At 38.8% G+C, this 18,471-nt stretch overlaps 1 protein-coding gene across 3 annotated transcripts in view; it reads left to right on the top strand.

Moving 5' to 3' along the window:
• The window catches only part of il6r (interleukin 6 receptor), a 75,861-nt gene that overhangs the window by 30,967 nt on the left and 26,423 nt on the right, over nt 1–18,471 (top strand). For all 3 annotated transcript variants that reach the window (XM_080753198.1, XM_080753199.1, XM_080753197.1), the window contains exon 6: nt 16,928–17,106. In XM_080753198.1, the coding sequence (XP_080609324.1) occupies nt 16,928–17,106 (179 nt within the window). The remainder of the gene's footprint in view (nt 1–16,927; nt 17,107–18,471) is intronic.

Here is an 18,471-nt window from a genome sequence, read left to right as displayed (position 1 = left end):
CTGCAGGACAGAACTCACTTTGTCAAGAACGCATTCTTATGTGCATATGCTTGTGTGTGGCTGCACTCATGCATGTAAACAGTTGGGGGAATGTTTGGTGTTGCTGAACTGTCTGTAGATTTCACTCTGAATGTGTAGTCTTGCCGGTCCCATTATACACCTACAAATGAACAGATAAAGCACATTAGTAATATACAGTAGTAATATGCTTTGAATTGACAAGTAGAATACTCAAGATTTGTGAAGATAATGTAAAGCTGTTATTTGTAAAACCCTTACCTTTGTCTGTCTCCTCCTCCCAGGGTGGTGTTCGGGCAAAAGAGTTCCCTCCGGTAACACGCACACTATTTATAGTCCTGGGAGGGTGAAGCCAAGTGGGGGGTGGATAGAGGGGAGATTGAAAATGATTCTAATGCATTTAATAATGTATGGTGGGTGTACACATTTAGTGGGCATAGTGGTAATTGGAGATATGAATTAAAGGAGCATATCCATGTGCTAGTGTTTTAAGTACTTTTGTATTATTAAATGCATTAGAATCATTCTCAATCTCCCCTCTATCCACTTCCCACTTGGTTTCACCCTCCCAGGACTATAAATAGGGTTTGTGTTCCCGGAGGGAACTCTTTTGCCCGAACACCACCCTGGGAGGAGGAGAACATCAGACAAAGGTATTATCATCACACATCTTGGCATTCTACTTGTCAATTCAAAGTATATTACTACTGTTGACTCCCATAACTAATGTGCTTTATCTGTTCATTTGTAGGTGTATAATGGGACCGGCAAGTCTACACATTCAGAGTGAAATCTACAGACAGTTCAGCAACACCAAACCCCATCACCACCTTTATTGTCCCCATTTAGAGCAGGCATGCCTCAGGTACCCTCTGATCAGGACCCAGGTGACACTTTAGTTGAGGCAGTTGTTTGGGCACCACTAGAACAGAGGACCCCAACTGTTTACATGCATGAGTGCAGCCACAAACAAACATATGCACATAAGAATGCGTTCTTGACAAAGTGAGTTGTTTTCTGTCCTGCAGAACAATAATGGTTCATGTGGTAACAGGTCATTGTATCAGAATTGATCTGTGTGTGGTTTAAAAAGTTTGTTTTTGTAATTGTGTTTGCTAGCTAAACTTCAGTGGCTAAGCTAACAGGCCCTAGTCTAACCTGTGTGTGAGTGCATGCTGGGTCTAAGCTGGCACATGAGTGCATGGCTCATTTCAGTAATATGCTACATTTGTGTAGGTTACTACTGCATATTGTTTATTGTCTCCTTATCCTTATGTAGTATTTCTATATTTTCAGATACCATTCATCATTGTGTATGTTTGTGTCCACCAACTACCTCCTTTATAAAAAAACACATAAAACGCCATCAAGTGTCATCATTGATTACTGCTCTTTGACTGGAGCCCTGTGGTGGGCATAACCTCAACTCCAGAGTATACAGTCCTCCATTTCCAAAGCTATAATATTTCACACTCTGTCTTTCTTTAACCATTACAATACTTATTAATTAGTTGCACCCCGTCGCTACAATGAAAATAGTGCAGTTCAAGTATAAACATAGTATACCTCAAGTATAAGAAAAGTGCAATTCAAGTATGTTTTGAGTATATAAATGGTATACTTCAAGTATGAAAATAGTGCAGTTCAAGTATAAAGGTAGTATACGTAAAGTATAAAAAAACGTGCAATTCAAGTACACTGCAAGTAAAAGAGTAGTGACCATTAAGTTGACGCATAGTATGTTTTGAGTATATAACTGGTATGGTTCAAGTTTAAAAGTAGTGCAGTTCAAGTATGACCATAGTATACCTCAAGTAAAAGAAGAGTGCAATTCAAGTGCACTGCAAGTAAAAGAGTAGTGTACATTAAATTCACGCATAGTATGTTTTGAGTATATAAATGGTATACTTCAAGTTTAAAATTAATGCAATTCAAATATAAACGTAGTATACGTCAAGTATAAGAATAGTGCAATTCAAGTAAAAGAGTAGTGTCCATCAAGTTCATGCATAGTATGTTCCGAGCATATAAATGCTATACTTCAAGTATGAAAAAAGTGCAACTCAAATATAAACGTAGTATACCTCATGTATAAGAAAAGTGCAATTCAAGTACACTAGAGGTAAATGAGTAGTGCACATTAAGTTGATGCATAGTATAGTTTGAGTATATAAATGGTATACTTCAAGGTTAAAAGTAGTGCAATTCAAATATAAACGTAGTATACGTCATGTATAAGAAAAGTGCAATTCAAGTAAAAGAGTAGTGTCCATTAAGTTCACGCATAGTACGTTAAAGTATAAACGTAGTATACCTCAAGTATAATAAAAGTGCAATTTAAGTACATTCAAAGTAAAAGAGTAGTGTACATTACGTTCACACATAGTATATTTTCAGTATATGAATGCTATACTTCAAGTATGAAAATAGGGCAGTTCAAGTATAAACATAGTATACGTCAACTATAAAAAACATGCAATTCAAGTACACTGCAAGTAAGAGAGTAGTGTACATTAGTGTCCATTAAGTTCACGCATAGTACGTTAAAGTATATGGGTGGGTGACGTGACGTAACGTTTTCGCTGTCCTCGGTGTCAAACATGTATAAATAAAAAATATATTTGTCAAAAACCTTCTGAATATTGTGCAGGACATTAAGCTTTATGTGAACTTACTCAAGATTAAAACATTTCATTCCTCATTTCTTCAGAATCTTCAACCAAACATGGCAAAACTCATATGGTGTGACTGTCCTGACCTTGTTTCTCAAAGTGGGAACTTGAATAAAACTAAGAAAAATAATTGCTAAAAATCATTTGAAAATGAATTTAGGCTAAAAAGAAATGTCTATTTTGAGCCTATATCTTTTCAAAGTCAAAGCATAATGTTTTCAGTCATTTCTGATCAAAAACATTTTGTCCCCCAACCCAAAATCATTTGGTGTGACACTAGTTTGGAAAAATTAAACAGGCAATTATTTGGACACCTATTGGCTAGAGAGGTCCTTCTTCTGTAAGGCTATTCAGCACTCCCAGCACAACTGCAAGACAGGTGTCTGAGGTGAGTTATGATTTTAACATTTTCATGAAATGCCATCTTGTTGAAACGTTGACAAACTCACCATTCTGGATGTCTTTTGGTGTGACACCTTTTCTTTAAAAAAAGCTTAAGTTATTTGAAGTTTTGGTCATATTTCCATGTAGATCTAGGCTGCTTTGTTATAGCTAGCATGCTGTTAGCATGCTAATGTGTACATAGTAGCCTCAAGGTAAACCTAAATGGAGAAAACAGTAATATGGTGTGACACTTAATCATATCGTGTGACATGTCTGCTTGTCACACCATATGACTTGACTGTCACACCATATGATTTATACTGTATTTAACTACAGATATAACAACAAATAACAAAGTTCCATGTTTCTTTTGTACATTTAAACATTTGTTTTAAACATTTTTACATAAAATGTAATTTAGCTTCATTCAGTGATACTTCAAATTCATCAGACAGAGCAGAAACCCCTTCACAGAAACCTTAACATATTGTTTCAATCTAAACAATATTTTCTCTTTGTCTTAAACTATACATTGCATTTTCTTTTGTCAGCTGGAAAATGACAAGTGCTGAGAGAACGAGAAAGTACAGGGAGAAACTAAACAATGACCCAGCAAGGAGAGAGGAGCCAAAGGGGCAAGACTGCATTTTCTACGAAGAGCAGGAGGTTGTCTGTGGCATAGCAGAACCGCAAAGAGGCAGCCGGTTTGCTACCCTCACCAAATACGACTGGCTGATGTACAATACAGTCTAAATGTATAATCTAATCTGATCTAATACTTTTGTACTTTCACTCACTGGACTGGACAGTGGACAGTGTTAAGGTAGGACCCGAGACAAAACTAGCGAAAATAGCTGATCTACAAGCTCTCAACACGTTGTGCTGCGAGAGCTTGTAGATCAGCTATTTTCGGAGTTGCGCAACCCAGCACTCTTTAGCTAGTGGAGATGTGGTGTAATGTCATGATTCCTAATTACATTTGTTCAACACAAAATGCTGTGTTCAAGTTCAGGAGACTTCGGAAAAAAGCAATTTACCTGAATGCTGAGTTCTGTTTCCACTAATTGGTGTTAATAAAATGTTGCCTTCAATGCCTTGGCTCCAAGTGTGGCTATGCGCCTTATTGTCCCTTTAGGATCCTTCTGCCGTGGGCCGGCAGAAGACTTAGGTGTGCGTAGCATTCCTGTGCACATCCTCATCATCCATCTACAACTACAATTCTTTCTTATCCCATGTTAAAGCCCTACAATAATATCCTGTTCAGAAATATTAAGGCCATGTTATCCTGGGTAATTGTTTAATCAATCAGTAGTTCAGTTCAGTACTCACTAATAGGTAGGTTAAAACACAGTTTGCTTTGACACATGAAGATATGATCATACGGTGTGACACTAAATCATTTGGTGTGACATTCCAAATAGTGAGAAATCATACCTTTATTAATGATTAAACCAAAAAAATGTTTATGGATTACATAGAGAATATTATCAGGAAGAGTCACAAATATTTGTGTAATTTTAGAGAAAGTTTTGACAGAATACATTTAAAATATGTTGTAAGATCATGAACATGAGTGTCATGATCTTACACAGAGTGTCGATTATGAAAAAAATATACAGATATAATTGATTTTCAAAAAACTATAGTGGATCACTGGTTAGTTATGATAAAGGACTTTGATAAAGTGAGTAACTTAAGAAAGATGTACTCCATTTTCATTTTATGAACAATTATTTTCATGTCACACCATATGACGATTTTAGGCACAAGTACAACAAACTGCTGAATAAAGTCTGATTCCAATAAAATATCTAAAAACAAAATGTATTTCCATAAGGTTGAGAGTGAGTAGAACAAAAGTAAATAACTTTTATGCCTGCAATTTAAAGTTTTTTTAAAAACACATTTTTTGGGGCGTCACGTCACTGACCCATAAACGTAGTATACCTCAAGTATAATAAAAGTGCAATTTAAGTACATTCAAAGTAAAAGAGTAGTGTACATTACGTTCACACATAGTATATTTTCAGTATATAAATGCTATACTTCAAGTATGAAAATAGGGCAGTTCAAGTATAAACATAGTATACGTCAACTATAAAAAACATGCAATTCAAGTACACTGCAAGTAAGAGAGTAGTGTACATTAAGTTCACACATAGTGTGTTTTGTGTATATAAATGGTATACCTAAAGTATAAGAAAAGTGCAATTCAAGTACACTGCAAGTAAAAGAGTAGTGTACATTAAGTTCACGCATAGTATGTTTGGAGTATATAATAGTGCAGGTCAAGTATAAACGTAGTATACGTCAAGTATAAGAAAAGTGCAATTCAAGTACCCTGCAAGTAAAAGAGTAGTGTACATTAAGTTCACGCACAGTATGTTTGGAGTATATAAATGGTATACTTCAAGTATAAGAAAAGTGCAATTCAAGTGCACTGCAAGTAAAAGAGTTCTGTACAGTAAGTTAACGTAGAGTATGTTAGGAGTATTTAAATGGTATACTTCAAGTAAGAAAATAGTACAGTTCAAGTATAAACGTAGTATACCTCAAGTATAAGAAAAGTGCAATTCAAGTACACTGCTAGTAAAAGACTAGTGTACATTAAGTTCATGCATAGTATGTTTGGAGTATATAAATGGTATACCTCAAGTCTGAAAATAGTGCAGTTCAAATATAAACGTAGTATACAACAAGTATAAGAAACGTGCAATTCAAGTACAATGCAAGTAAAAGAGTAGTGTCCATTAAGTTCACGCACAGTATGGTTTGAGTATATAACTGGTATTCTTCAAGTATAAGAAAAGTGCAATTCAAGTACACTGCAAATAAAAGAGTAGTGTACATTAAGTTCACGCATAGTATGTTTGGAGTATATAAATGGTATACCTCAAGTCTGAAAATAGTGCAGTTCAAATATAAACGTAGTATACGTCAAGTATAAGAAACGTGCAATTCAAGTACAATGCAAGTAAAAGAGTAGTGTCCATTAAGTTCACGCATAGTATGTTTGTAGTATATAAATGGTATACCTCAAGTATGAAAATAGTGCAGTTCAAATATAAACTTAGTATACGTCAAGTATAAGAAACGTGCAATTCAAGTACAATGCAAGTAAAAGAGTAGTGTCCATTAAGTTCACGCACAGTATGGTTTGAGTATATAACTGCTATTCTTCAAGTATAAGAAAAGTGCAATTCAAGTACACTGCAGGTAAAAGAGTAGTGTCCATTAAGTTCACACACAGTATGTTTAGAGTATATAACTGGTATGGTGCAAGTTTAAAGGTAGTGCAGTTGACGTATGACCATAGTATACCTCATGTATAAGAAAAGTGCAATTCAAGTTTAAAAGTAGTGACATTCAAGTATAAATGTAGTATACGTCAAGTATAAGAAAAATGCAATTCAAGTACACTGCAAATAAAAGAGTAGTGTACATTAAGCTCACGCATAGTATGTTTGGAGTATATAAATGGTATACCTCAAGTCTGAAAATAGTGCAGTTCAAATATAAACGTAGTATACGTCAAGTATAAGAAACGTACAATTCAAGTACAATGCAAGTAAAAGAGTAGTGTCCATTAAGTTCACGCACAGTATGGTTTGAGTATATAACTGGTATTCTTTAAGTATAAGAAAAGTGCAATTCAAGTACACTGCAGGTAAAAGAGTAGTGTCCAGTAAGTTCACGCACAGTATGTTTAGAGTATATAACCGGTATGGTGAAAGTTTAAAAGTAGTGCAGTTGAAGTATGACCATAGTATACTTCAATTATAAGAAAAGTGCAATTCAAGTACACTGCAAATACAAGAGTAGTGTACATTAAGTTCAAGCATAGTATGTTTGTAGTATATAAATGGTATACCTCAAGTATGAAAATAGTGCAGTTCAAATATAAACGTAGTATACGTCAAGTATAAGAAACGTGCAATTCAAGTACAATGCAAGTAAAAGAGTAGTGTCCATTAAGTTCACGCACAGTATGGTTTGAGTATATAACTGATATTCTTCAAGTATAAGAAAAGTGCAATTCAAGTACACTGCAGGTAAAAGAGTAGTGTCCATTAAGTTCACCCACAGTATGTTTAGAGTATATAACTGGTATGTTGCAAGTTTAAAAGTAGTGCAGTTGAAGTATGACCATAGTATACCTCACGTATAAGAAAAGTGCAATTCAAGTACACTGCAAATACAAGAGTAGTGTACATTAAGTTCAAGCATAGTATGTTTGTAGTATATAAATGGTATACCTCAAGTATGAAAATAGTGCAGTTCAAATATAAACGTAGTATACGTCAAGTATAAGAAACGTGCAATTCAAGTACAATGCAAGTAAAAGAGTAGTGTCCATTAAGTTCACGCACAGTATGGTTTGAGTATATAACTGGTATTCTTCAAGTATAAGAAAAGTGCAATTCAAGTACACTGCAGGTAAAAGAGTAGTGTCCATTAAGTTCACGCACAGTATGTTTAGAGTATATAACTGGTATGTTGCAAGTTTAAAAGTAGTGCAGTTGAAGTATGACCATAGTATACCTCATGTATAAGAAAAGTGCAATTCAAGTTTAAAAGTAGTGAAATTCAAGTATAAATGTAGTATACGTCAAGTATAAGAAAAGTGCAATTTAAGTACCCTGTAAGTAAAAGAGTAGTGTACATTAAGTTCACACATAATATGTTTTGTGTATAAATGGTATACCTCTAGTATAATAAAAGTGCAATTCAATTACACTGCAAGTGTACATTAAGTTCACGCATAGTATGTTTGGAGTATATAATAGTGCATTTCAAGTACAATCGTAGTATACGTCATGCATAATTAAAGTGCAATTCAAGTACCCTGCAAGTAAAAGAGTAGTGTCCATTAAGTTCACGCACAGTATGGTTTGAGTATATAACTGCTATTCTTCAAGTATAAGAAAAGTGCAATTCAAGTACACTGCAGGTAAAAGAGTAGTGTCCATTAAGTTCACACACAGTATGTTTAGAGTATATAACTGGTATGGTGCAAGTTTAAAGGTAGTGCAGTTGAAGTATGACCATAGTATACCTCACGTATAAGAAAAGTGCAATTCAAGTTTAAAAGTAGTGAAATTCAAGTATAAATGTAGTATACGTCAAGTATAAGAAAAATGCAATTCAAGTACACTGCAAATAAAAGAGTAGTGTACATTAAGCTCACGCATAGTATGTTTGGAGTATATAAATGGTATACCTCAAGTCTGAAAATAGTGCAGTTCAAATATAAACGTAGTATACGTCAAGTATAAGAAACGTACAATTCAAGTACAATGCAAGTAAAAGAGTAGTGTCCATTAAGTTCACGCACAGTATGGTTTGAGTATATAACTGGTATTCTTTAAGTATAAGAAAAGTGCAATTCAAGTACACTGCAGGTAAAAGAGTAGTGTCCAGTAAGTTCACGCACAGTATGTTTAGAGTATATAACCGGTATGGTGAAAGTTTAAAAGTAGTGCAGTTGAAGTATGACCATAGTATACTTCAATTATAAGAAAAGTGCAATTCAAGTACACTGCAAATACAAGAGTAGTGTACATTAAGTTCAAGCATAGTATGTTTGTAGTATATAAATGGTATACCTCAAGTATGAAAATAGTGCAGTTCAAATATAAACGTAGTATACGTCAAGTATAAGAAACGTGCAATTCAAGTACAATGCAAGTAAAAGAGTAGTGTCCATTAAGTTCACGCACAGTATGGTTTGAGTATATAACTGATATTCTTCAAGTATAAGAAAAGTGCAATTCAAGTACACTGCAGGTAAAAGAGTAGTGTCCATTAAGTTCACCCACAGTATGTTTAGAGTATATAACTGGTATGTTGCAAGTTTAAAAGTAGTGCAGTTGAAGTATGACCATAGTATACCTCACGTATAAGAAAAGTGCAATTCAAGTACACTGCAAATACAAGAGTAGTGTACATTAAGTTCAAGCATAGTATGTTTGTAGTATATAAATGGTATACCTCAAGTATGAAAATAGTGCAGTTCAAATATAAACGTAGTATACGTCAAGTATAAGAAACGTGCAATTCAAGTACAATGCAAGTAAAAGAGTAGTGTCCATTAAGTTCACGCACAGTATGGTTTGAGTATATAACTGGTATTCTTCAAGTATAAGAAAAGTGCAATTCAAGTACACTGCAGGTAAAAGAGTAGTGTCCATTAAGTTCACGCACAGTATGTTTAGAGTATATAACTGGTATGTTGCAAGTTTAAAAGTAGTGCAGTTGAAGTATGACCATAGTATACCTCATGTATAAGAAAAGTGCAATTCAAGTTTAAAAGTAGTGAAATTCAAGTATAAATGTAGTATACGTCAAGTATAAGAAAAGTGCAATTTAAGTACCCTGTAAGTAAAAGAGTAGTGTACATTAAGTTCACACATAATATGTTTTGTGTATAAATGGTATACCTCTAGTATAATAAAAGTGCAATTCAATTACACTGCAAGTGTACATTAAGTTCACGCATAGTATGTTTGGAGTATATAATAGTGCATTTCAAGTACAATCGTAGTATACGTCATGCATAATTAAAGTGCAATTCAAGTACCCTGCAAGTAAAAGAGTAGTGTACATTACGTTCACACATAGTATGTTTTGTGAAAATACATGGTACACCTCAAGTATAAGAAAAGTGCAATTCAAGTACACTGCAAGTAAAAGAGTAGTGTCCATTAAGTTCACGCACAGTATGGTTTGTGTCTATAACTGGTATTCTTCAAGTATAAGAAAAGTGCAATTCAAGTACACTGCAGGTAAAAGAGTAGTGTCCATTAAGTTCACGCACAGTATGTTTAGAGTATATAACCGGTATGGTGCAAGTTTAAAAGTAGTGCAGTTGAAGTATGACCATAGTATACCTCAAGTATAAGAAAAGTGCAATTCAAGTACACTGCAAATAAAAGAGTAGTGTACATTAAGTTCACGCATAGTATGTTTGTAGTATATACATTTTGTGTAAATAAATATGGTACCCCTCAAGTATAAGAAAAGTGCAATTCAAGTACACTGCAAGTAAAAGAGTAGTGTACATTAAGTTCACGCATAGTATGTTTGGAGTATATAAATGGTATACTTCATGTATGAAAATAGTGCAGTTCAAGTATAAATCTAGTATACCTCAAGCATAAGCACTACAGGTGCACAGTGTAGGGCAACTACCTCAAGCAGCCAGTGTGAGAAATATACAAGTATACACCCACAAGCCAGATACTGTATAAGAACACAGTACTATAGAATATAGGCTGCACTTGAAATGAAGGAAAAGTATACTTAAACTTTTGCTGTGTACTCGTCAGTATAAACTAAGTATACTTTTGTTAAGTATATTCCTGATAGTACATTTTAAGTAAACAGAAAAGTATACTTACCAAAGTATTAGTTTAGACAAAGTATACTTAGTTCATAACAAGTATACTCAGAGTATACGTAAGTATACTACTTTTTGGTAAGGGTAGACTGTAGATGCAACGAAACATCAATGTCCACTAACAGAGGGTGTACTTGAATGTTTAAATTCTCAGTGTAGGAAATTAATCACCCTTCACACAATAGACATCATCAGACGTGCCTCCTTTCCAACATGGGACTCGACCCCCATTTCCTGTTGCACTTTCACTGCAGGACTTAAATACATGTGTGGCCCTGCTGGTATTCATCAGCTATGTGACAGTATGGGAAATGGCTCCTTAAGGGGCACAAGGTCGTGCATGCATCAACTTCCTGCTTCCTGGTGTGTGTGGCTGATCTGCCACGTATTTGGGTCCAATGCCAATCGCGATTTCAGGGCTGGACGACTGGGACATGAATCCGGCCTTGGCATCTTGGCCATCCAGACCGGCCGGGAGGCTCTCTCCATTCCGACATGTCGCCACTCCGAAATTGACTTCTTATTGTCGGAGTGGTGACACTCCCATGGGCCTAAGGTTTAGGGTTAGGGTTAGAGATAGGGTTAGTGTCGGAATGGAGACATGTTCCTAAAGGAGACATGTCGGAGTGGAGAGATGCACTCAGACCGGCCCATCACAACCAGTGTGAACCAAACATACCGTTTCAACCCTTCTGTATTTACTACTCTTTTCCTGAAAATGTCACACCACATTCTGGGCCCTGGGTACAAGGATTCACTGCGGGCCCCCCATGAATGTTAACTATTGAAAAATAGCACATATACAAGCTCGCAGCGCGGCACCGAGTGCCGCGCTGTGAGCTTGTAGATCTGCTATTTTTGAAAAATCGTGAAAATGTCTGCAAGAAACCTATGTTTCCAAGTCAGTGGTGCTCAAACATTTTCATGTGAAGGACCCCCAAAATGATATGTATTTGGCCACGGACCCCCATCTCAAAGTTCCAGGGACCCCCCAGAAGCAAAATTTGAGTTACAAATGTTCGCTTAAAAAATGCATATATTCAAAGATTTGCACACATTTTCACGACTTTTCAAAAATTGCAGATCTACAAGTTTGCAGCGCGGCACTCTGTGCTGCGCTGTGAGCTTGTATATCTGCTATTTTTCAATAGCTAAGTTACTAGGGCCCCTCCACCTTGGGCACTAGTAACTCAGTCCCACTCAGTCATTACACACACATCCATGTCATTGTTGTCCCGCACAAGCCCTCACACTCTGAGAAACAGATGTTATTCTCTTATGTGTTTTGCCAAGTCCCGGAAAAGATGCCCTGTGATTGGCCAGTACAGTCACTTTGATTGGCACCTGTGCCGAATGTTCACCCCAAAACATTACTTATGAGATTGTGGTGGCTTGTGTTGGACAACCAAGGCATGGATGTGTTTGTAATGGCAACTAAACACATTAATGAAAAAGAAAATCGCTTTTGAACACAACAAATAGTGTAAAAGCGATAGGCTTATAGGCTCCACTCTATGCTATGAGCGCTGCTGGGTTCTGCTGGGGAAACTGGACAACAGGGGCATTTGGGATCAATATAAGTAGGAAAATGAGCCTAGAAGTGTTTTAGGGAGGAGTTGTCCTTTAAGTTAATCATCTGGGGGGAGAGACAGCCGTGGACTCTCTGCGTCCCGTCTGAAGACGGGTCTGATGACCCGTCTGATGCTGCGTCAGTGCTTAAATAGCGGTCAAGACGCAGCTTTGCGTTCAGGACGGAGCTGCCGCGGCTTCTCGGTTTCAATCACGTCTTTGCGTCTTCTAGACGCGAAACCGCGGCTCAAGACGCGATTCTCGGTTTCAATCACGTCTTTTAACCTCAAAGACGCGGCTTGGACACTACAATCGCGTCTTTGATCTCAAAGACGGGGCTTGGAATCGCGTCTGGCTGGAACTCGGTGTGGCCGCTGAGGAGACATGTAACCCGCAAAGTCTGCTGTGTGCTGTCCTTGCATCTATTAGATACATTTTAGTATTATTTATTGTCAATGGAACATGCTATAATACAGTATCTGGCTTAAAGTCCTGTTCGCAATTTGGTGTTAGGGGAGTTTCTCACCTGAACTGAGTCAGTGGGTCCCTAGACATGAAAAATCACTGAGGTGCTCGTCCGCCATAGTGCCACGAATGGCGCAATGGCCAAATCAAATATGGCTGCCATCGGCTATGATGAAAATCCAACTTTTCTGTTTCTGGGTGTATAGGCACATGTAATACCTCTATTTGGACTACTTGTGGTGTGGGGAATTCATTTCTGATATTGTTTTGACCATTTTGGGTGATTTGGACCTCAAAAGGTCATGGTCAAGGTAATTTTGCTATTCCGAAGACCGTGGGCCATAACTTGGCCATTGTTAGGAGTAAAAACAGGTGCAGTAGGTCTAAATCAACTAATGCTGACATGTATAATTCATTTCTGACATTGTTTTGACCATTAAGGATCATCTTGTCTTTGAAATATCAATGTCAATGCCATTTCTCAAAAACGATTTTGTTCATTACTTGCACTTTTATAGTATTTTTTGTAAGTTTGTTACTATTTTATAGTAAGTTTGTTTTGTTTATAACAAAAGACATACTAGTGAGAAATACAACAAGTAAACTTCCACATTTAACTTTAAAGGGGGTTTTTAAATGGGTGTTTAAATGAGCAAATAAGACTATTTACGAATAAAAGTGACAAATAAAAAACAAAATCACACACAAAATTAAATAACAATTTCCCTCAAAGTGCACCTTATTGTGATTGTGTGCATCCAAGATAGTATGATGTGTTTTACAGGATGTATTTGCCATTGTTCCATGGCAAAATATGATGCACCGATATCCATCAGCAAGGCAGCCATATCCTCGAGTGTCGAAGTGTTCCTTGCATCCATTCATGTTCCATTGGTTGTAGTCTTTCCTCAGGTTCCTTGGCTGTTGCAAGCAGGTGGCAAGAGGTGCCTTGTTGGTCTCAGCAGTTGTACTTCTCTGCTACCAATGCTGTGTCTTGTTCTGTCAAGGTCTTTGCCTCTCCAAAGTTTGTTAGATATTGTATTCGGTCAGAAGCCATAGCTGCATGCTTAGTCCCCAGTCATCTCCAGTTTCCAAGGCATATGTCCCCTGATCACTGTCTTGGCTAGTGGTGCTCCAAGATGCTTGATGCTGTAGAAGCATGTGCCGCTGCACACCTAGTGCCATACTGCTACCAGATCTACTTAATCCCCAGTGCTTGGAAGTATCACTACGATAACTCTCTGGGGTCCACTCATAATCCTGGCGACCCATTATTCCCTCCATTAGGTTAGGGTTATGGGTAGGTTTAGTTATAATAGGGCCAGTTGACTCCACATGTACCAGCAGCTTGGTGACAGCCTCCTCAATCTAGTTCAATCTTTGGGATCTCTTCACCTCCAGCCCCTTTTGCAGGGAGCCACTCATTATCATCAGAGATAACAGAGTCGACAGACACACCCATCCCTCATCAACTTTACAAATTCTGGTTGTCTGAGGAGAACAAACAGCTCTCCAGCTGTGTGTTCGGAATGTGGTGTCCATTCAAGCTTGTGGAGATGTAGGTAGAACGGCTGCTTTGGAATCTGAAGGTTCCAGGGTCGATTTCTGGCTCCTCCTGCTTATTTGTTGAAGTATCCTTAAGCAAGACACTGAACCCCTAACTGCTCCAGATGAGCACCTTGCATGGTTTCATGGTGTGAATGTATGTGTGAATGTGTGTGTTAATGGGTGAATGTGAAATACATTGTACAGCGCTTTGGAGAAGAGCGCTATATACTGTAAATGCAGTCCATTTACCATTATCAGCTGTTGTCTCTGTTGATGATGTCGCTAGTGGAGAAGAGATCGCAGACATCTTGAATAGGATTGGGGAGGCTGACACCTGGTGTCTGTACAGCCTCCATTATAACTAAGCCTATCCCTAACCTTCACTAACCTAATGGTCAGAATAATGGGATGTCAGAACTATGAGCGGACCCCAGAGAGTTGTTGTCTCCTTCACATTACTGCTATACTACACCCCATATTTCCAAGCACTGGGGATGAAGGAGAGCTGGCAGCAGTATGGCACTGGTTAGACTCACTTCCACTGCATCAAGCAGTCTCATCTTGGAGCACCACTAGCCAAGACAGTGATCAAGGCACATATGCCTTATAGACAGGAGATGACTGCATTGGCCAGGTGAGGATTAAACATGCAGTTATGGCTTCTGACCGAGTACAATATCTACAAACTTTGGAGGCAAAGACCTTGACAGAACAAGACACAGTATTGGTAGCAGAGAAATACAACTGCTGAGACCAACAAGGCACCTTTCTAGCGCATTTCTTGCCACCTGCTTGCAACAGCCAAGGAACCTGAGGAAAGACTAGAACCAATGGAACATGGAACATGGCATGACATAAAGGCTTGTCCTGTTGTCCGGGACAAGTGCCCATACTATGGAGTGGAGGGACAAGGGGGGTCATTAGCCGTCCTTTTGTTATTATTTCAATGTATGACATTTTTATCCGGACAAGTGACTTTTGACCCCGGACAAGTGAATGGGAAATATACTTGTCCAAAGGACAACTGCCTCAAAAAGTCAATGTCAAGCTCTGATGGATGGAAGGAGCACTTTGACTTTAGTACACTCCTGCCATGTCTGAAGCAAGACACTCGACACTGATGGAGTTCTGTGCATCATATTTTGCCATGGAACAATGACAAATCCATCCTGTAAAAACACCTCATACTAACTTGCATGCACACAATCATAATATGGTGCACTTTGAGGGAAATTGATATTTAATTTTGTGTGTGATTTTGTTGTGTAATTGTATTTGTCACTTTTATTCGTAAATAGTCTTATTTGCTCATTTAAACACCCATTTTAAACCCCCCTTTAAAGTTAAATGTGGATGTTTACTTGTTGTATTTCTCACTAGTATGTCTTTTGTTATAAACAAAACAAACTTACTATAAAATAGTAACAAACTTACAAAAAATACTATAAAAGTGCAAGTAATGAACAAAATCGTTTTTGAGAAATGGCATTGACATTGATATTTCAAAGACAAGATGATCCTTAATGGTCAAAACAATGTCAGAAATGAATTATACATGTCAGCATTAGTTGATTTAGACCTACTGCACCTGTTTTTACTCCTAACAATGGCCAAGTTATGGCCCACGGTCTTCGGAATAGCAAAATTACCTTGACCATGACCTTTTGAGGTCCAAATCACCCAAAATGGTCAAAACAATATCAGAAATGAATTCCCCACACCACAAGTAGTCCAAATAGAGGTATTACATGTGCCTATACACCCAGAAACAGAAAAGTTGGATTTTCATCATAGCCGATGGCAGCCATATTTGATTTGGCCATTGCGCCATTCGTGGCACTATGGCGGACGAGCACCTCAGTGATTTTTCATGTCTAGGGACCCACTGACTCAGTTCAGGTGAGAAACTCCCCTAACACCACATTGCGAACAGGACTTTAAGCCAGATACTGTATTATAGCATGTTCCATTGACAATAAATAATACTAAAATGTATCTAATAGATGCAAGGACAGCACACAGCAGACTTTGCGGGTTACATGTCTCCTCAGCGGCCACACCGAGTTCCAGCCAGACGCGATTCCAAGCCGTCTTTGAGATCAAAGACGCGATTGTAGTGTCCAAGCCGCGTCTTTGAGGTTAAAAGACGTGATTGAAACCGAGAATCGCGTCTTGAGCCGCGGTTTCGCGTCTAGAAGACGCAAAGACGTGATTGAAACCGAGAAGCCGCGGCAGCTCCGTCCTGAACGCAAAGCTGCGTCTTGACCGCTATTTAAGCACTGACGCAGCATCAGACGGGTCATCAGACCCGTCTTCAGACGGGACGCAGAGAGTCCACGGCTCTTGCAGTCTGGGGGACCCCCCAAATAATTTGGGGGACCCCCTTGGGGGCTTGGAGCTTTGAAGGGTAAAATAACACAGAAATGGACTTAAAGCCAACAAATCATTATTTCGAACGGTAAAGTAAATTATAAAGCTTTGTGCCTTTTACTATCTTGTGTTCTTGATCATGCTAGCCGTATTTTATACTTCACTATTCGGAAATTGCATTAAATTTGCGATTTCTGTGTTAACGCTGTGGGCTTTTAGCAGGGTCCCTTCAAAACGTGACTTCAGCACCAGGAAGTTGCTGAGTGGGCGGGCTGTGAATAGGGCTAAGGCTAGGGCTCCACCAAAATGACAGCGTCGTGCCGGCGTCGGACGGCGTCAAAAAATGAACCGGGGCGAATTTGAGCGTCCGACGCTGATGTTGACGTCGGCAGTGGAGCACCCTTCATTAATTAAAACGGGGGCGTTCCCAGCGTTGACCTTGACGTGACGCTCGACGCGCCCGGTATACATCATAACTATCGTGTCTTCCTCTCTCCTCCAGGCTGGAGGCCAACGCGTCGACGACAGAGTGCTCGTACTCGTCCCGCGTCTCTCGGTGGTGGTGCACCGTGGAGCACACGGCGGAGGAGCAGAGGACCCTCCACCGGGCGGCGCTGTGCGTGTCCAGCCTGGCGGGCAGCAGCGTCAGCCGCATGCTGGACATCAGCCCGATGGACATCCGTAAGTTAACCGCCCGTTTTATCCTCTTCCTTCTTTTTTTTTGTTACCAACTTTTTCTTTAGAGCAGGGTTCCCCAATTAGTTTTCCCCAAGGGCCGAATTATGTCGAGTGTACCAAGCCGAGGGCCACAACATTGCAGCGGGGGAGCGACAGTGGCGCTCCCGCTACTCCAGCGACAGTTCAGATATCGTCGTTGTCGGGGTGAAAATCTTGTAGGCCTATGTCCAAAACCATTCGTTTTGCATTTATCATTTTAAAAAATGATTTAAACTAGTGAGAACAGCCGATCTATAAGCACACAACGCCTCTGCATTTATTATTTTAAAAATTATTTAAACTAGTGAAAACAGCCGATCTGCTGTTTTCACTACTTTTGTGCGACAGCCTTGTATGATGAAGCAGGGCTTTGCTTTGTGAAAGAACGTACAAATTTGGAGATACAGCGATATACTAGTGTTGTTGCTGCTCTTATACCACCATTATTACTGGGGTTGTTGGGGGCCAGACAGTAAGCCCCGCGGGCCGCAAATGGCCCGGGGGCCGCCTATTGGGGAACCCTGCTTTAGAGCCTTACAGATGGACGGCGGTTGACGCCAGTGGTGGAGACAGTACTCAGTTGTTTCAGTACTGCAATGTAGAAATACTCTGTTACAGGTAAAAGTCCGGAATTCAAAATGTTCTGCATGAGTAAAAGTATGAAAGTATTGGCATCAAAATGTACTTAAAGTGCCATAAGTAAAAATACAAAATGTTTGAAAATGGCAGATCTACAAGCTCACAACGCGCCGCGATGCGTTGTGAGCTCGTAGATCGCAAGGGCTGAAGTGGTTTATGTATGTTTTATAATATTATAATGTATATCTGCAAAGTAACTAGTAACTAAAGGTTTCAAATAAAGGAAGTGGAGTAAATGTACAATATTTGGAGTACAAGTAAAAGTATTGCAAATTGGACACACTCAAGTAAAGTACAAATACCTCAAAATTGTGCTTAAGTGCATTACTTAATGTAGGCCTACTTTACACCACTGGTTGACGCAAAGTTGTATTTTTACAAAGATGACCACAATCCAACTCTTGCCGCCCGCTCGGCTCTCAACTTCTTCACGCGCCCCGAATAACCGCCCGCCGGTTTAAAATGTAATGTGCCCTCTTCAGACCATGAATGCAGTTTCTGCTATGCTGAATAAATGCAAATGCCCCCTCTTTCCATGCCATACCTGAAGCCAGCATTCAAGAGAATTGCCTTGTCCAAACTCTCCTGAACTTGAATGCAGCATCTTATGTTGAAAGAATTGCCCTCTCTGTGTGGAAATCCATGCTGTTAAGCTGGTTGCACACTGCTGCGTTTTTCGGGCCGAATATC

Source organism: Nannobrachium achirus (genome assembly GCF_963921795.1).
Source record: "Nannobrachium achirus genome assembly, chromosome: 2".
In the NCBI taxonomy this organism is placed as follows: domain Eukaryota; kingdom Metazoa; phylum Chordata; class Actinopteri; order Myctophiformes; family Myctophidae; genus Nannobrachium; species Nannobrachium achirus.
Note: the sequence above shows the minus strand (reverse complement) of the source record. Positions and strands in the feature narration are given on the sequence as shown.